The 20,258-nt window shown below is 37.6% G+C and overlaps 2 protein-coding genes across 2 annotated transcripts in view; one reads left to right on the forward strand and one right to left on the reverse strand.

Annotated features, from left to right (window-relative positions):
- Positions 1-536: 536 nt before the first annotated feature.
- Positions 537-10,365, forward strand: dpep1 (dipeptidase 1). Its single transcript, XM_030160123.1, has 10 exons — positions 537-664; positions 874-1,000; positions 1,393-1,525; positions 1,621-1,771; positions 3,879-3,948; positions 5,091-5,267; positions 5,822-5,906; positions 6,010-6,085; positions 6,974-7,109; positions 10,145-10,365. The coding sequence occupies exons 1-10, from the start codon at positions 537-539 to the stop codon at positions 10,328-10,330; spliced, it is 1,269 nt and encodes a 422-aa protein (XP_030015983.1). The 3' UTR covers positions 10,331-10,365.
- Positions 10,366-12,616: 2,251 nt separating this feature from the next.
- Positions 12,617-20,258, reverse strand: part of slc22a31 (solute carrier family 22 member 31) — a 39,437-nt gene continuing 31,795 nt past the window's right edge. The window contains exons 7-9 of the mRNA XM_030160112.1: positions 17,668-17,882; positions 15,544-15,655; positions 12,617-13,431 (exon numbers count right to left, since the gene is read on the reverse strand). Coding sequence (XP_030015972.1) covers positions 12,987-13,431; positions 15,544-15,655; positions 17,668-17,882 — 772 coding nt within the window. The 3' untranslated portion in view covers positions 12,617-12,986. The remainder of the gene's footprint in view (positions 13,432-15,543; positions 15,656-17,667; positions 17,883-20,258) is intronic.

A 20,258-nucleotide genomic window follows, 5' to 3' on the forward strand; every position in this document is an offset into this window, starting at 1 on the left:
TTTAAGTTTTGTATCACATTCTTTGATAATTGTTTAGGTTAGTGTGCAATTAGAATGAAATATATTAACACATATAAAATTGAAGAGCAGTCTTCTCCAGCTATTTGGTTGACGACTCCAACAATTGCCTTGAAGTTTTGAAAAATCTTCCCAAACAAACATATTGAGAGATCATTCTTGTCAGGAGTTGTCAACTTTAATTGCACATTCAAGAGGCACATTGTGTTCATTAACCAACACACTGGCCAATATCTTCAGCAATTTTAAGCAGCTAGGCAACTTTTATGATGCTGACGCTGTTATGAGCAACACACATAAGAGAGAGGAGGAGCACTGAGTAGATATTTAAAGCCTTGATCTGACAACACAGCAGAAACTGGGAGAAACTAAGAAATATCTGCAGAAGAAAGAAGTAGAATCTGCTGATAAATCAGAAATAATTAATCCAATAAATGCTCTGATACAGAAGGAGAAAAGGACATAACATATTGACTGGAAGAAGTCAGAAGAACTCTGACTGTGTGAAAGTTTAAGAAATGCTGTCCAAGGTTATCTCAGCTGTATATTTTCTCCTCTGCGTGACATCTTTTGTTTTCACCTCAGCTCAGGATCCATATTTGACAAAAGCTCTGCAGCTGATGTCTGAGACGCCTCTTATTGATGGGTGAGTGACACTCAGGTAAAATGTCCTTTGCCTGATGGATTTAATAATGTGATCTGCTTCTAGCAATTAGATTTTATGTTTTGAAATCAAAACTCAGTTGCATTACAGCTTTCTTTGAGCTGTTTTCAATACTCTACAAAATCAGAACCCATTATTCATGTTTTCAGAGAGGGTTCTGTAAGTCTGACATTTAGTTTTTGATCTTTCAGGCATAATGACCTGCCTTGGCAACTGCGAAAGTTAAACAACAACCAGCTCAACCAAGTGGATCTGAACACAATCAATTCAACACACACCAGCATCCCTAAAATCAAAGAAGGACGGCTGGGAGCACAGGTGTGCACATTATGTTATGAAAAACACAATGGAGGAGATTGTTAAAAAGAAATTATAATTCTATTGTATTGGGAAGCAACAGGTGAATTCTGTCTTATACGGCAACATACAAATGTCATATTGACTTGTTCTAAAAAGTGCCCCAGAAAAATAATTGCCGAGGGTGTACCACAGGGATTTATCCTAGTTCCTCTTTTTTTTCTTTGCATTTGCAATAAATTAGACCTACAAAGATTTTATTGTGAAATGTTATTTTGATTTGGATGGTTGAATTCTTGAGTTTAATCACATATTAGTCAGTATTAGTATTAGTCAGTATTAGTTAAAGAACACATTAACAATTGTATAAAGACGAGACAATAAACGTGCCCTTATTTTTATTCTTGTTTCAGTTCTGGTCAGCCTATGTTCCCTGCACCACCCAGTATAAAGATGCCGTCAGACAAACAATTGAGCAGATAGACGTGGTCCACAGAATGTGTCAAAAATACCCAGAGACCTTTATGTTTGCCACCAGTAGCCAAGGTGAGATTTTGAGCTGTCGTTATGCTCCTCAGACAACTAAAACAAGTGCAAAGTGCTACATCACATGTCATTTCTCATGTCACTTCACTGCACAGACATCATGGAGGCATTCAGGCTCAACAAGACAGCCAGCCTGATCGGGGTTGAGGGGGGTCACTCCATCGACAGCAGTCTGGGAACCCTTCGCATGATGTACCAGCTGGGAGTCCGCTACCTCACACTCACTCACTCCTGCAACACACCCTGGTACAACCCAACATCCACACACAAAAATAAACACACGTGACCACAAGACAGCTATGTCTGAAGGCAAAATATGCAACTTTTCTCACTTGGACTAATAACCAGCCAGTTCAGACTTTGCCACGCCTCCCCACTCGATGAACGAGACAGAGAGAGTAGTGGTTGATTGAGCAATAGACTGAATGAGAGATCGAGTGGGAAGGTGAGAAAAAAACCTGAAAAAAAAAAAAAAATCATGCTATTTTCAGATGTTTTACCATAACAGTAATGTGGAAAAAATATTGCTCTACATGAGTCCACACCGTGGCTTAAAGGGGTTATATTTTGTTAAACCCACTTTTATTAGTCTTTGGTTCATTTATTTGTGTATTTGGACACTAATAGTTCAAAAAGTTTGAATTTGAACCCTCCAGGTGCTGCAAAGATATCTTTATATTCATTCCGGCAAAAACCGAGTGGATTTCTACAACCGGTTTTAATTCCTTCTTAATTTGTTACATTTTATAACTAGTTATGTCATGACATTTGCACATATAAGGTCAAGACTTCTGACGAACATTTCTCCGAGTACGACATAATTGTCAGCAGCAGCGGTTGTAATCCATACTGAAACTAGAAGCACTCGGAGAGCGCAGACCTCCGCCAAGGCTGATCAGTGGCCCCCCCCGTGGGCCCCCCCACCCCCGATCACCACCAAAATTTAATCATTTCTTCCTTATCCCATTTCCAACAAACCCTGAAAATTTCATCCAAATCTGTCCGTAACTTTTTGAGTTATGTTGCACACTAACGATCAGTGGCCCCCCCCCGTGGGCCCCCCCACCCCCGATCACCACCAAAATTTAATCATTTCTTCCTTATCCCATTTCCAACAAACCCTGAAAATTTCATCCAAATCTGTCCATAACTTTTTGAGTTATGTTGCACACTAACGGACAGACAAACAGACAGACAGATAGACAGACAGACAAACAAACAAACCCTGGCAAAAACATAACCTCCTTGGCGGAGGTAAATATTTCCAAACTTCGAGGCAATTACCTAACATGTTCAGTTGGTTGAACGGGACAGAGCAGCACAGTCAACAACCTGGAGGGGGCGGGGCATAAAGTGGCTCATGTGCATTTAAAGGGCCAGCGCTCAAAATGACCTTTCCGGTGTCATTACTCAGAAATAGGGTTGAAGATGGACCTGTGGAGTTGAATTAATGAAGAATTCAGACCCAAGCAGAGCATTTACAGTTTATGTAGACCACCGGGAAATGTTTTAAAATGCATAATTCCATTTAAAAAAGCAAAACATCACTCCTTTAGCTATATGGTGAAATTCAAGAAGAAATGCCACCAAAACCCAATCTTCCTCCTCCTCTGCTGTCAGTATTTGACAAAGGGAGAGTGTGTTTCACCCAGGGTTCTGTTTCTCAGACAGAACTGAACTACACTGAAGAAGAGCAGAAAGAACTTTCATTCCATCTAATGATATTACATCTGAATGTAATGCACCAGTTGATGAAATAGTTTCTGTCACAGTGGTAGAACGACTATTACGATGCACTGTGTAATGCATAAGTCAGTAAAACTAACAGCAAATATTGGAACTCCAGCTGAAAACTGTAGACGGGAAGTTTTGAAGGCTGTAGTTTTGTGCCATGTCTTTGGTGTGTTTTACAATGAAACATCCGGCTCAGTTCACATTTCATTCTGGAGAACACGGGACTTTCCTGCAGGTCTCTTGTTCTTTTCTTGCTGCTGTATCATGTTTCGTGGATTGGCCAGTTTGGTGAGGTATTTGGTTCACTTATAATTTATCAACACAGACTTAAGCAATTAAAGCAGATAAGATAACAATAACCTGACTTGGGTATCTGTAATTTTATATTATGATTTTATAGGGCTCATACAGGAAACCTCATAATCTATCATCAAGGAACTAACAAAGGATATCACTACTACATAATTGTGTGTATATTGTAATCTATATTTACTTTTTTTTTTTTTTAATTAAATTAAAAAAAAAGAAAAAAGTCATTTATTTTTCTTTGGTTGGTTGGATATCAAAGTTAGCTTCATTTAGTGATTTTTGCTTTGTGTTTTTTTTTTTTTTTTTTCAGGGCAGATAACTGGCGTGTTGACACTGGTACAGATCCATCTGAACATGATGGCCTGTCTCCGTTTGGCAAGGTCAGTTCACAAACAGATACAAACATTTTATCTTCAACATTGAACAGAACTTTTCTCACAGCACAAAATAACAGGGCAAATGTTAAAAATGTCTGTTAGTTAATGAATTTCATCATTTTAATTGCTTTCATATCAGTACTTGTTAGCTCTGCCCAGGGTGGATTTATGCATTTAACCTAAAGTCCTGAGACTATATCTCATTGGGTTTTATTTTTGCTGTTGTTTGGTACAATTCTCTGTGTTTCTCTTGCAGGTATTATCCCTATTATCATTATTATTATTATTATTATTATTATTATTATTATTATTATTATTTTTGTGCATTTACAGGGTGGGGAAGCAAAATTTACAATCTTTTGAGGCAGGGATTAAAAGACAGTGTATGACCAATTAGTTTATTGAAAGTCATGAGAATTTATTTGCCACAAGAAAATTTACATAATAGAAAATGTTTTTATTCTATGTGTCCTCCTTCTTTCTCAATAACTGCCTTCACACGCTTCCTGAAATTTGCGCAAGTGTTCCTCAAATATTCGGGTGACAACTTCTCCCATTCTTCTTTAATAGTATCTTCCAGACTTTCTCGTAATAGTTTTGCTCATAGTCATTCTCTTCTTTCCATTATAAACAGTCTTTATGGACACTCCAACTATTTTTGAAATCTCCTTTGGTGTGACGAGTGCATTCAACAAATCACACACTCTTTGACGTTTGCTTTCCTGATTACTCATATGGGCAAAAGTTTCTGAAAAGGTATGGATAATAGTGTTAGGTATGATTATGACATCAATATATGTTTGGTTTCAAAACAATTGACGTAGTGCCTGCTGAGAAAAAACAACTAAATGTTCATTGTAAATTTTGCTTCCCCTCCCTGTATGTACTTGTTTTTTTACATTTTAATTACAATAGAAAAGTTAATCTTATATGCTTTTGTCATCTCATTAAGTGCATGTTGGAAAACCTCAAACTGTTTTAGATTTAAGAAAAAAAACATGTATAGCATTTGATAATAAATGATAACATCTGTCCTCTCATGATTGACATGCAACATTTTTTAGCATTTGTCTGCACATTCAGAATAATTACATATACTATATTTACATGTGTCACCATTATCTTGTTCTGTTTGCCTACAACAGCAAGTCGTTTTGGAAATGAACCGTCTGGGGATGCTGGTGGACCTGGCTCATGTGACTGAGAAAGTGATGAACCAGGCGTTGGACATCTCCAAAGCACCGGTCATTTTCAGCCACTCCTCTGCCTACAGTGTGTGTCCGCACAAGAGGAACGTCCCCGATGACATCCTCAGGAGAGTGGTGAGTGTGTGTATGTGTGTGTGTGTGTGTGTGTGTGTATGTGTGTGCGCATTGGAGGGTATTCAGAGCATGTGATTCAGAAGGTACAAACATGGTCAATAACTGCAGTAAAATGACTATAAAGCTGCTGTAGGAGTTGTCACCACAGATGTTACGTACTTTGGAAACACAGTCTCAGATAAAAGGCCCATAAAAAACACCATGGAAAACGGTTGTAAATTGACATTTTATGCATATGCCAGTAACAGGCAATAAAACAGTGAAAAGATATTACCGTGCAACACTGTAAAATAACAAACAGATAAAAAGCAGGAAAAAAAGACACTTGAGAAGATAAGAAAACAAAGGTCAATAGAATGTTATATTGTGAGCTAAAATGGATGTCCTGATTGAGGTCAAGCTGTTCTTTGCTTACTGTCTGCACTTTCAGTCTCTATAGTCTCCTGTCCAACAAAGCAGAAATTATAGCGGTCTATACGGCTCCATCCCATACGTGACAATTTCTAGGTCAGTACATTTTTCACTGTCAAGTAACATCACATCTGTTCCTCCAGAATCAAACCAGAGGAATCGTCATGGTGAACTTCTACAATGACTATGTGACCTGCAGTCCCTTCGCTAACCTGTCAAATGTTGCTGGTACGTTACAGTTCTGACTCTAAATCCTAACAATAAATAAATGCAGTGTAGTAATCTCTTCTGTAAGTTCTTTTGGTTTTAATGTTTACTGCTTTGATTATAGATCACTTTGACCATATAAAGACAGTAGGAGGGGCGGGCATCCTCGGTTTTGGTGGAGATTATGACGGGGTAACAAGGTGAGAAGAAATAGATAGATAGATAGATAGATAGATAGATAGATAGATAGATAGATAGATAGATAGATAGATAGATAGATAGATAGATAGATAGATAGATAGATAGATAGATAGATAGATAGATAGATAGATAGATAGATAGATAGATAGATAGATATTTCCTTTATTGTACTAAGTTTATTGCATAAAGTTATGTTTTCATTAAACAATATAGAATTGCAAGGGCTGAAACTAACATATTTTTAACACTTTTTGATTATATTTGCTATCTCCCAAAGAAAGAAAGAAAGAAAGAAAGCGAGAGAGAGAGAGAGAAAGAAAAGACAGAAAGAAAGAAAGAAAGAAAGAGAGAGAGAGAAAAGACAGAAAGAGAGAGAGAGAGAAAAAGAAAGAAAGAAAGACAGAGAGAGAAAGAAAGAAAGAGAGACAAAGAGAGAAAGAAAGACAGAAAGAAAGAAAGAAAGAAAGAAAGAAAGAGAGAAAAGAAAAGAAAGAAAGACAGAGAGAGAGAAAAGAAGAAAAGACAGAAAGAAAGAAAGAAAGAGAAAGAAAGAAAAGACAGAAAGAAAGAAAGACAAAAAGAAAGAAAGAAAGAGAGAGAGAGAGAAAGAAAAGACAGAAAGAAAGAAAGAAAGAGAGGGAGAGAGAGAAAGAAAAGACAGAAAGAGAGAGAGAGAAAGAAAGAAAGAAAGAAAGAAAGAAAGAAAGAAAGCAGCAGTAAAAACTGTAATTTCAAAAAACAGCCAGTGAATGCATTGTGTGTGCTGTACACACTAAATGAAAATATTAAGTCCACAATTTGCACACACTGCAGAGTTACAGGAGTGTGTTTTTAATAACAGTAGGGACTGAACGGTCACCCTGTCATGCTGTGTGTCGTTCTGTCAGAGTACCAGTAGGTCTGGAGGACGTGTCCAAGGTGCCGCACCTGGTGGCTGAACTGTTGAGGAGAGGATGGACTGATGAGGAGGTGAAAGCTGCTCTGGGAGAAAACCTGCTCCGTGTACTCCGAGAGGTCGAAGAGGTGAGGCCTGAACACACACACACACACACACATACACACACACACTCATACAGTATCTCTATCGATGCCATGCAAATTGCTGATTTGCATATTAATGTTCTGCTGTGAACTTTATTTCTTAGACTTCCTTGAACTTTAAAGTACATTTTGACCAGTTCTACGTCCAGATCAGATTTACTGGTCCCAGAAGGTGAAGCTGTGCCTCTGACACCGGAACAGCCTTCTTATAACCTTCCTTCTGTTTAAGACACTTATGGTTATTCAGGCCTCAGGTTATTCAATCGATCATATGAATCAATAAGAGATTAAACATATGAATAACTGCTGGTGTAGAGTTAGGCAGGGAGGGTCTAACAAATACAGTGTAGTCAAATTACATTATTAATATTGATTTGATTTGGTAAAAAAAAAAAAAAAAAACACTGATATACAGAGTATTTCCATAGTAGTAATATTGGTATGTGTTGGACAGTGGTGGAGTGTAACAAAGTACAATATGGGCACTTAAAATATTTCCAGTTCTTGTTACTTTATACTCCTACTCCACTACATTAGTGGCCCATAATATGCTTTATTTGTACTCATACATAGAAACATATGCTTATAAATATGATATGATGCAGAAGTGTCCTTCTAATCTACCACCAGTAGACAGAGTGTAAAATGGGAAACCATATTAAAATGGTCTTATATGTGATTAAAAATGCAAACAGAAAGTAGCCAATCTGAATAATGAAGATTCATACTTTATACTGAATTCTGGGACTTTACTTGTGACAAATTTCTACACCATTATTATTTCCAGGGCCGTTTCAAGATATCTGGGGGCCCTAGGCAAGAAAGTAAAGTGAGGCCCTTAATACGCAAAGATGTGGTGGTCGAATCACCGAAGAAGAAAAATAAAATCCAGATGCAATTTCCTGTTTTCTGGTGCATTTAATGAGTCATGAATTACTCTGTATTACGCTACACAGAGTATTCACTAGAGTGTAGTAAAGGACACAGTGTCTTCAATTAGGCATTGTTGTCAAACTGACATGATGGCTGACTGACCCTGGCTGGGACTTGAGAGTTAACTTCGTAAGTTTCATTAACCCCCCCTCAAAAAAAAATCCTCATATTATTCTACTACTAGCAGTACTACTAGGCCTAGTACTACTGATGATAAAAGGATAAACAAATAAAATTATTATTATTATTATTATTATTATTATTATTAGGCCTATTTATTATATAATAATATGCAATTAGTACTGATTGATTGATTTAATAATGAAAAAAAAAAAATCTGGACTGTGATGTAACTAATTCTATGTAGCCTGATAAATTCCTTCAGTTTGTGAGGAGGTGGCATTGTCACTATCAGTTGGCACTGACAGAAATTTAAGCAAAGCACCTAAAAAAGAAAAAAAAAAAAAAAACGGCATTTGGTGAGTAGGCTTACTTTTGTCCTTATTCTAGAAGTATATGATTAAAGGATTTCATAGTAACTTTGCAGGAGAAGAACTTCACTTCCCATAATGCACCAAAATGTAACGTCAGACCTCATCGGCAAAACTACCTGAGCACATGTTTGTCTTTTTGCAAACCCTGAAGGGTAGGAGCGCTTCATCATTGATGTTATTTTTAAATGGCCGCCGGGCTCAGTGTGAACAGACCGTTTGTTCCTCCACTGACAGTAAGTGGGGGATGTGATGGGGGGGTGTGCGAGGGTGGATGTCACTTCTACATGACCCTCACAGCGTTTGTCATTGCATAGGGGGAATCCCTCTAGTTTGGGGGGCCTCAGTCACAAAACAGTACAGGAGAGGGTTAGCGCTGCCTCACTGTGGTGGTTTGTTTACAATGAATGGTTTTTAAAAAGTTGTACAGATAAATGACCATGCGGCCATCGGGGGCCCTCTTCGGTGAGGGGGCCCTAGGCGGTTGCCTACCTTGCCTACGTCTTCCCGGTGGCTCTGATTATTTCTACTGTTACTTCTTTTTGCAGTTCCTGGTTTTATTGGTTTACTTGTTTTTTACCCCTCAGCCAAAGTCTGGAAGAAGGGGTATTGTAATCGTTATGTTGTCTGTTCGTCCATCTGTCTGTCCATTCAATGACATAATCACATTATCTGAAGAATTCATTGAGATATCTGCACCAAATTTATACTGTGGATGCATCTTGGCATGGAGCAGAAGCCTTTTGAAAATAGGTGACCTTGACCTACTTTTTCAAGGTCAAATGGCCTTGTGCAGTTACAATACCTATGTACTTTCACATATAAATATGTATGTAATACATTGTACACATACCATACCATAGTACCTTTCAACAGAATCTTACACTATATTTGGATGAGGGGTATTAAAAGTGCACAGCACATTATGTTAATTACTCTAAAGCACTGAAATTAAAAGTATTGAATCGTGCATTTCATAAATATAACAACAATAATAACAATAGCACTTTTCTAGGCACTCAAAGCACTTTACATTGAATCCATTAGTCATTTACTCTGCAGTCATGCACTGTATTACACATAATTTCCTTCTATCATTTTAATATGCCACAAAAATGCTCAAATCTTACCACGCAACAGAATTTATTTACCAAATTTATATTACTATATAAATCTTCAGTGATTTTTAACTAATGTGTCCGATACATTAGAGAAGAATCTTTGCCACCAAACTGTATTTGTTTAGAAAGTTAAAGTAACATGAAGTGCAAATGCTCAAACCCACTTCTTTCCGACAGCAGACGAATAGTGAAATGATTACGTTAAAAGACACAAAATATTATTATTAATGCTTTTTGTGATGCAAATTTGTGTCAAAATGCGTTTCTGAAATCATGAAATTGTCCTCTATACTCTAAGAAGTATTTATGGTGTTATGGTTTTCATTAATGGAGCCAGAACAAAAGAAAAAAAGAAAGTATTCATTGTGTTTTAGTCGGTAGCAGGTGGACACACACACATCTCTGTGAACACACACCTGTCACAGTCCGTTTTCTCTCTGGAGTCTGACAGCCTTATCTCTCTGTCTGTCAGGTCCGTGACAGTCTGAACGCCACAAGTCCGGATGATGTTCCCATTCCATATGACGAGGTACAAAACTCCTGTAGGACGAATTATGGTTACCCAGACCCTCCGGAGAGCGGCGGAGCTGTCCATGTGTTCAGCACAGCGGCCCTACTGCTCACACTCACTCTGCAGGGTCTCATCACATCAGCATAAGGTGTATAAGGTGGTTCTGATACTAATGGGTGAATGAAGACAACACTTTTTTGGCACAAATATTAATATCCGAAACAGTTTTTGACCTTTTTCCACATATCTCTAGGCAACAATATGTTCTGTAAAAGATTGTTTTAGATGTGACTTTATTCTGTCATGAATTCTGCAACTTGGCTGATTTGTACATAAGCATATTACAGCAAACACAGTAGCAATGAGCAGTTATGTCAACCTGAATTCTATGGAGGCTGTTTTACCCCAGTGTAGTGCAAACAGAAGCACATGAAATCACACTCCTACACAAAAATAATTCCAAAGAAAAAATAACTTTGTAAGGGAACAGCTCCATCTAGTGGTGTAAACACAGACATGGCAGCAATATCACAGCAGCAAGAATGTATGTCACTTGTATTTTGTGAATTTATTTTAAAATAAAACATTATAAAATTTTAAAAAAAAGGGGGAAAAAAAGCACCTTTTTGTCTCTCAGAAGGTATAAATGTATTGTAATGAGCTTCTTCTCAACATATCTCCTGAAGGCTGGACACATACAGTAGATAATATAGAGTGGTTTGTGCTTACTGTTAATGCTCATACAAAAGACAACCTTGATGAGTTCATCCATTCATTCATTCACAGAAAATTAAATTACCTCTGCAACATAACGAGGTATTCACAGATTTAAAGCAGTCATTGTGAGTATACTGTAAATGCCGTTCAGCGAAATCCCACTGAAACAACCCTCAGTTAGGTCTCATAGGACCGCTTGTTCCTCAAGAATCTGCAGCAGGAGCACATTTTATAATCCAAAAAAAAAAGAGACCAACTCATTTTGTTCTTGAAATCCCGTTGTTTCTTCAGTGTTTTAACCGTGAACTAAAATCTGGTTTAAGAAGTGGAATTCAACAGGATGAGTTTGGCATCATTTGACAAAAGAGCATCATCCAACACGTGTCTAATTCTAGCTAAGACTAATGAGACTTTTTAGCAAAGCATAAAAAAACTAGAAAAGCACTCGGAGAGCGCAGACCTCCGCCAAGGCTGATCAGTGCCCCCCCCCCCTGTGGGCCCCCCCACGCCAAGGAGGTTATGTTTTTGCCAGGATTTGTTTGTTTGTCTGTCTGTTTGTCTGTCCGTTAGTGTGCAACATAACTCAAAAAGTTATGGACAGATTTTGATGAAATTTTCTGGTCTGGGCCCCCCCACCCCCGATCACCACCAAAATTTTATCATTTCTTCCTTATCCCATTTCCAACAAACCCTGAAAATTTCATCCAAATCTGTCCATAACTTTTTGAGTTATGTTGCACACTAACAGACAGACAAACAGACAGACAAACTAGAAAAGCACTCGGAGAGCGCAGACCTCCGCCAAGGCTGATCAGTGGCCCCCCCCATGGGCCCCCCCACGCCAAGGAGGTTATGTTTTTGCCAGGGTTTGTTTGTCTGTCTGTCTGTTTGTCTGTCCGTTAGTGTGCAACATAATTCAAAAAGTTATGGACAGATTTTGATGAAATTTTCTGGTCTGCGCCCCCCCCCATGAGCCCCCCCACCCCCGATCACCACCAAAATTTAATCATTTCTTCCTTATCCCATTTCCAACAAACCCTGAAAATTTCATCCAAATCTGTCCATAACTTTTTGAGTTATGTTGCACACTAACGGACAGACAAACAGACAAACAAACAAACGAACCCTGGCAAAAACATAACCTCCTTGGCGGAGGTAAAAATGCAGGATTGACTGTTACCAGGGTCATTCACTGCCCCCTAGTGTGCTTCTCAGGTAGAACACCAGAACGTCCCAAATGCTGAATCAGACAGAGTTAATGAAAAAGCATGAGCTTCTACTAAACAGATAAGTGCTGCTGCTCACATGATCCACAGGAGTCACATGTTAGAAGTGAGTCCCTGTGTTGAATCTGGTGTCTGAGGATTTGGTTCGGATGCCTCTGCACAGGAAAAACATCCCAACCTGCGATGATGAAGAATGTAGTTGATGTCCATGGGGGTAGAAAAAAATGACAGTACACTACCAGTCAAAAGTTTGGACTCACCTTCTCATTTAAATGGCATGAGTTGGATCACAGATGGCCAAGAAGTGCTCAGTATCACTAGGAACTCCTTCAAGACTTTTGGAAAACATTTCAGGTGACTACCTCATGAAGCTCATTGAGAAAATGCCAAGAATGTGCAAAGCGGTAATAAAAGCAAAATGTGGCTATTTTGTGGAACCTAAAATATAAAACATGCTTTGAGTCATGTCACACTTTTTTTTAACTACATAATTCCGTTTGTGTTCATTCATAGTTTTGATGCCTTCACTGAGAATCTACAATGTAAATAGTCATGAAAATAAAGAAAAACCAGGTGAGTCCAAACTTTTGACTGGTAGTGTATGTGCAGTGTTACAGTTCAGAGGCATTATGTAACAGAAAACAGCCACTGTTTTTTGCACGCATCATCTGAATACAAAAACTAAAACGATGAAAATACCACAGCATTGTAACAGTTTCAAGTGTAAGTGAAGAAAGTCATATTGCTCAAACTTGTGGTGTTGGAGCCATCACTCTAAAGTGCGCTGCATCCGAGCAGAGATGGTAGGTGGTCTGTTCAGAGGAAGAAGTCTGTGATGAAGAGGATGAGGAGGGTCTGAGCTAAGATAACACCTCTCTCACTGTCTCATTGTCTTGTCCTTGTGTGTCACTGTCTGACAGAAGAGGGGAATGACTCGGTACAGCGATCCTATACGGCAGATTCTCCTTAGTCAATATCCTCCTGGTGGCAGAAACCAGGCGGGAGTAGTTGTCCGGGTTGTACTCAGATAAAGGCTGCCGGGTGCGCAGTAACGGTAAGCTGTCCCTGTCAGTCTGGGACAGGAAAAGGGGCGGTCGACGCTGGCTTTCCCCCTCTTTTAGTGAATCGGGGAGGGGTTTGCGTTTGCTTTCGGGCAGGAGCATGATGCAGAGCACGGAGAGGACGGCGAAGGAGGCGAAGATGACGTGGTGGAGGAAGTATCCGCTGTTGTTCTGCAGCTCCATCAGGGAGGAGGCAGCCATTCCGACACACCCGGCCGCCATCACCAGACCCAGGCAGCCCCCCCTGTGTGCCAGAGAAAGGAAGGAAAGGACAACATCTGGTCAGAGTGGTGCATACGCTTAATACAAGGGGGGCAAACATAAAACCGGCCCGCCAAAGGATTCAATATGGCTCATGGGATGAAACTGAAATGCAAAAATTCCACTAAACATATTAACCCATAAAGACCCAGTGGTACTTTTGTGGCAGTTCTCAAATCCATTTTTCTCTCTATTTAACCTTTCTTATGTGATTTATCACAATTTATCATAATATTATCCTCTGTATTTTGCATTTTTTGTGTAAATTATGTATTTTCCTATATTTAATTTACTGATTATGTAGCTGTTCATAAAAGCTCAGGTTAAAGTTGAGGGTTACTATATCAGAAACAGAGAAACTTGAAGAAAAAGTGATTTTTTTCAGCAAAGATAGCAATAACTGAACATAAAATCAAGTATCTCCATCCACTGTCATTGATCCAACTCCATGGGTTTTTACTGGTGAATCAATGTTGTAGAAGATGACGGTGTTTCCATGTTCACTATGGAGCCTCTAAACGTCCAAATGGGTCATATCTGATTCAATTCAATTCAACTTTATTTGTATAGCCCAATATCACAACAAGGTTATCTCAAAGGGCTTTACAGAGTCAGCTGGAGTAAACAACAGTCAAATAAACAGCAAGATGACCATGATGACCATGAAAAGATGACAAACTGCATTTTACACTAATGATTTACATGTATTGATAGGATTAGTGGATCAACAGGTATTAAACAGTTTACAGCAATAGATGATTTTGATTGCCAGTGACCATTTGGGTCTTTATGGGCTAACAGTCAAAAGAAGTTTTGTTCAGGGGCCACATAAGAGCCAGATATGACCTATAATAACCTAGTGACAACTCCAAATTTTTATACTTTGTTGTTGTGTAACAAAGTAAAATTACATGAAAATGTTACATCTATAAACTATCTTTTCAAAAAAAGTGAATAACCTGAACAAATATGAACAACCTGAGATGTTTTGTGTATCTGTAGATCCACTCTGATCTTGTAATGCACATGTTCAGATAGGTAGATGCGTACTCTGTTTATTTATATATTTCTTATTGTATTTATCTTGAGTACTCTTGATCCTGTAACTTATTCCACTGCTGTCCTAAAGTTGCAATTTCCCCATTGTGGGACAAATAAAGGTTTTCTCATCTCATCTCATCTTACCTTAAATGATAAACTGAGGCATAATATTGTTAAAATTGCACTTATTTTTCTTTAGAAATTTCGGGTTGTTCGTGGTTGTTCATGAAATTCACATTTTTTTTACAGGACAGTCTGTAGATGTAGGTGCATTTTCATCATTTAATTCTACTTCACTTTATTCACTGTTCTTGTTTTACTATAGATCATATGGGGTTGAATGTGGCCCCTGAACTACACTGACTTTGACACCCCTGCCCCAATACAACAAAACAAGAAAAACAACAAAAAGCAAAGACTGCTGATCTTCACCAAAGCTATTCCAAAATGTTATTAAACCACAAATAAATGTCATTACATTTTGGGAAAGGTAGGTCGAAGTTCAAATTTTTTATGAATTTTTACAATCTTTTTTTCCCCATTAAATAAATAATGGATGAAATTTCAAATCACTATAAAAACGTCAATTTTAACTCAATTTACTTAAAACATTGCCTGGATATAGAGATTAATTTTAGACCTCATTCTGCAAAATATGTGAATAATAGCTTTTTTTAAATTTTTTTGTTACATTTTCAAAACTTTTTTCTTCTTCCATTTACTTATAATGGGCAAAATTTCAAACAAGTATAAAAACATCAATTTTGTTTCAATTTACTTCAAACTTGGCACATATATCATTTTTATATTCAACAAATATTGAATATGAATGAAAGAGTGTTTCAATGCCAAAAGGTGGAGTCTGTTGTGCCTGGAACCACTGTTTTTTTTTATGTACGTGAACAGCAAAAGAAAAAGTTAGTCCTCATATCCAAACAAACAAATCTGCATTTAAAAGCTCTGCATCTGTATTTGTGTGAATGTGTAGAAGAACAAAACTCATGAACGTGAAGGATAAGGATGCAATGATTGCTTTGAGGTGAGAAACACTGACCTGACTACAGTTGGCATGACCTCGCTGGCGAAGAACGCGCTGAGCATGGCGAGAGCCTGAGAGAAGAGCAACCCCACCACAGAAAGCACCAACACCAGGCCTCCACGGAGATCTGAAACAGGAAGGACAACAACCTCACTGCAGCTGGTCCACTTATGTCATGTGAATATGGAGATACTTTAAAGTAGGGCTGTCAAACTCATTCAGGGGCCACATTCAGCTAAATTAGATCTGAAGTGGGCCGAACCAGTAAAATAATAACATAGTAATATATAAATAATGTCAACTCCAAACTTTTGTCTATGTTTTAGAGTGATAAAAGTTAATTTACATTATGAAAAGGTTTACATCTGCAAACTATCCTTTAAAACAATGTGAATAACATGAACAAACTGGAAAAATAAGTGTCATTTTAACAATATTATGCCTCAGTTTATCATTTACATATGTACATTATAACTTACAGATCACAGTGGATCTACAAATAAACAAAACATTAAATATCAGGCAGAATCTTGTTAAAATTGTACTTACTTCTCTTAAGACATTTTAGGTTGTTCATATTTGTTCAGGTTATTCACATTTTTTGTGAAATTATATTTTGTTTTAGTGTAAATAGATGAAAATATTTACATTTACAAAGAGAAAAATTTGGACTTGTCATTATTTATGCTATTATGATATTATTTTACTGAATACTGCCCACTTGAGATTGAATTAATCTGAATGTGGAACCTGAACCAAAAGGATTGTTATTATCACTGTAATTTTTGCTTTTCACAAATTCATCCCAAGGGCCAAATTGGACCCTTTGGCGGGCCGGATTTGGCCCCCGGGCCGCATGTTTGACACCTGTGTTTTAAAGAGTCTGAAGGAAACGCAAATGGATGACGTGCTACTTTAAGAAACCTGTTGGTCTGTGTGACTAAAACCTTTCATTTATTCACAAACAACTATATCTCTACAGTGACTAGAAATGAGACGAGATAAAACTGTACTAATACTGATACCATTACTGATTCTGTTTCTCCTATTCTATTGTGATTCCTACTCATTTCTGTTGATCAGAAAGATACATCATCATATTATGCACTTTTGTCATCTTTCCTCATAAAATTGATCCACACTCGAGACAGTTTCATTACTCTGCTGGGACTTCTTGCGATTTTCCAGGAGCACAGATGCACAAGTTTGTCATTGTTGTGAAATATACAACTGTCAGAAAAAACATGCTGGCACTGATAAAACCTCAGGCATTTCTAAATTTTGCAGGCTCAGACATTATGGAACCAGTTCTCAGTTCCCATCCTTAGTGATGACTCCCTAAGGAACTGACAAACTAAAATTGTGGCTTATATTATTATTATTATTATTATTATTATTATTATTATTGTGAGTGCAGCGTATAAGTCACTAGCCGTGAACCTTGGAGTTCTTCTTACGCAACATGTATCAATAAACAAAAGGGTCTGGAATCCAACTTTTCTGTTTGCGGTCTTTACTTAAAACTTAGAATAATACAAACAAAAGATGAATTTCTAAATTAAATTATGTGACGGTCAAAAGACTGTGATGCTCCAGGCTTCAGGCTTCCGATTCCGCTCCTTTTTCTTTACATATTTATAATCTTAGCGGCCAATAGGATTGCATCACAAAATTATATCAAGACTTATACCATTACTACTCAACATTCATATAATATACATAAATTATTAATGATAAATCAAACCTAAATATAAATATGAGTTTTTAACTGAAACACAAAAATTGGCTCTAACAATTATTATTATTATTATTATTATTATTATTATTATTATTATTATTATTATTATTATTATTATAAACTTTATTTTACCAGGAAAAAAAAGTTCATTGAGGTTAAAACTCTCTTTTTTTAACAGTGTCCTAGCCAAGACAGCAACAGGAGCAGCACAAGTTACACAAAATAGAAATCACAGCCATACATCCACACAAATATACATAAACACAATGAAAGTCACTACTAAAAACAAACTTAAAACTGATAAGAACATAAATATAAAACTAATAACCAATAATAAAAAAATTTATAGTAAATTCAATCATTGAAGAAATACATCACCAACAGACTGGGATGTTGCGTACATGGAGTGAGGGCCAGCAGCAGCAGCGATGACAGTCCAGTGATGATAGCAGAGAGCAGGAGCATACCACGCCGTCCAAAGTGATTGACAGACAGACAGATGAAGATGCAGGCCAGGGCTCCCGTTAGAACTCGGATAAAGTAGCCGAAGTAAAAGTTGGTGGAGTAAGTGTGCAGGTTTCGGGTGAAACAGTACTGGATACCTGTTCCAATAAACCTGAAAAACAGCAGAAACTTTACGTAATTCAACCTCTAAAAATATGACGTCAAATGTTAAATATTTCTTAAGTTAATTCCTGATACTATACGCAATTGAAAAGACATTTAATTAGACTGTATAGGGTTGTACTGATCCGACAAAGTCTGTACATGACATTAAACCCACGAGTTGTTTGTTTGTTTATTTATTTAGGAAGTCCCTTGAATTTGGATCTCTTGGCCAAGAGGCTGAACTGGTGTAACAACAATAAGGAAAAGCAACTGAGGATAACAATACACTTTCAGTCAAGAATTAACTAAGAATGTGCACATTTCTATTAATTTATGCCATAAAAGCGCTTTGAATTCATCCAAGGAAAACAGTCCAGGAAGTTGTATTGAGGTCTGAATGTGGTTCCACTTGAAACCATCAAAACAATGCAGACAAAAATGGAAAGAAAGATGAAAATAGGGACATAACCATGTGATTGAAGAAATATACTGTCAAGGCCTTTAAATTACAGTTTCACGAGTTGATTGTTTCTATAAAACACAAGTTTTTATAGGTTCCAGCTTGTAAACTTTAAAAACTTCTTTGTTTTATTTAGTAGTAAATGAAAAGTCTATAGGACTCTGATCTGCAGTAGAGGTTACGGAAGAGGACTAGGGCCACTGGAAAAAAAAATTAAAGTCCAACATATATTTTTTATTATTATTCTGAGGAAAAAAGTCAGAATTCCGACCTTTTTTCTCAGGATTCTGACTCTATCTCAGAATAATAAAAAAAAAAAAAAATATATATATATATATATATATATATATATATATATATATATTGAACCTTACTTTAGTTTTTTTTCCCAGTGGCCCTAATCCTCTTCCATAAGAGGTAGAGGCTGATCTATTGATTTTTTTTCAATATCAGCCATCGGCCTTAATTTTTTTTTTGAAAGCCGATATTTGATCAGTAGTAAAATGTTATAAGATATTTGATCAGGCACCTATGTAGGCAGCACTTGAAGTTCAATAAAAGTTAAAAGAGTACTATGTGTATGTGTATTAATAATTTAATTTATATTGCTGCCTAAAAATCTTAATTATCTGAGTATTTCAATGGTATTTTACAGTCAATGTGCTTTATTCATTCATTCATTCATTATCTGAACCCGCTTTATCCTCACTAGGGTCATGGGGGTCGCTTGGAGCCTATCCCAGCTACTTATGGGCGAAGGCGGGATACACCCTGGACATTTTGCCAGTTCATCACAGGGCTGAACATATAGAGACAAACAATCACTCTCATATTCACACCTATGGGCAATTTAGATAAACCAATTAACCTATCAGTGCATGTGTTTGGATGGTGGGAGGAAACCGAAGTACCCGGAGAGAACCCACGCAGACACAAGGAGAACATGCAAACTCCACACAGAAAGGTCCCATCCCCCATCGACTGGTGTTGGAATCGAACCCAGGACCTTCTTGCTGTGAGGCACGAGTGCTAACCACTGCACCACCATGTCACCCAATGTGCTTTAAAAAAACAAAAAAATCTGCATTAAATATCGACCTCAAAAATCAGTTGTAGATATCTGTCATCGGCTGACCAAATTTTTAAAAATCAGCTGTAGCCCATATCTGTCAGCCTCTAATTTGCAGTTCAATACAAGTCCATTACGGAAGGAAATGATTCATTAATAGGAGCATATACTACGAAAACAGAGGTATCCCTGCCTATCTTCAAGAAGCTCCTGAAGACCCAGCTCTTTCGAGAGCACCTCCTGTCCTAGCACTGACAGACTTTCCATTTTAAATATAAAATAAGGTTTTTCCCAGGATTATCACAGATTTTCCTAGGATTATCTCTGCACCTGCTGCGGTGGTCCTGCCTCTCTCCTGCCTTCATCATCATCACTCACTTATCCTCAACTGCCTCCATGTGTCTCCCCCTATTCCCCCAGTCTCTATCTCTATCGCTATCTCTTTCTCTCTTTCTTTACCCTCTCTCTTTAACCCCAACTGGTCCGGGCAGACGTCCATCCTCCAGGAGTCTGGGTCTGCTCCAGGTTTCTGCTGTTAAAGGGAAGTTTTTCCTCCCCACTGTCACCAGTCACAAGTGTTTGCTCCTGGAGGATTCTGTTGGGTTTCTGTAAATTGGCTTAGAGTCTGGTTTTTGACCAACTCTATATATAAAGTGTCATGAGATAACTTTTTTGTTGCGATCTGGTGCTATATAAATAAAATTTGATTGATTGATTGATTGATTGAGTGATTTGATTGGTTTTCCCCTGTAAGTCGCTTTGGAAAAAAGCGTCTGCCAAATGCATAAACAAACATAAACATACTGCTGGTTTCTGTCTTTGACTGATCATCTGTGGTTGCAGTTCTCTTCAGC

Source organism: Sphaeramia orbicularis, chromosome 3, assembly GCF_902148855.1.
Source record: "Sphaeramia orbicularis chromosome 3, fSphaOr1.1, whole genome shotgun sequence".
Classification (NCBI taxonomy): Eukaryota; Metazoa; Chordata; class Actinopteri; order Kurtiformes; family Apogonidae; genus Sphaeramia; species Sphaeramia orbicularis.

What these genes read in the sequence shown, in the direction of transcription:
- dpep1 (XM_030160123.1), top strand. Translation starts at nt 537, where the DNA reads ATGCTGTCCAAGGTTATCTCAGCTGTATATTTTCTCCTCTGCGTGACA. An exon ending in GATTATGACGGGGTAACAAG is followed by an intron (nt 6,086 to 6,973) that starts GTGAGAAGAAAT and finishes TCGTTCTGTCAG; the next exon opens with AGTACCAGTAGGTCTGGAGG. An exon ending in TACTCCGAGAGGTCGAAGAG is followed by an intron (nt 7,110 to 10,144) that starts GTGAGGCCTGAA and finishes TCTGTCTGTCAG; the next exon opens with GTCCGTGACAGTCTGAACGC.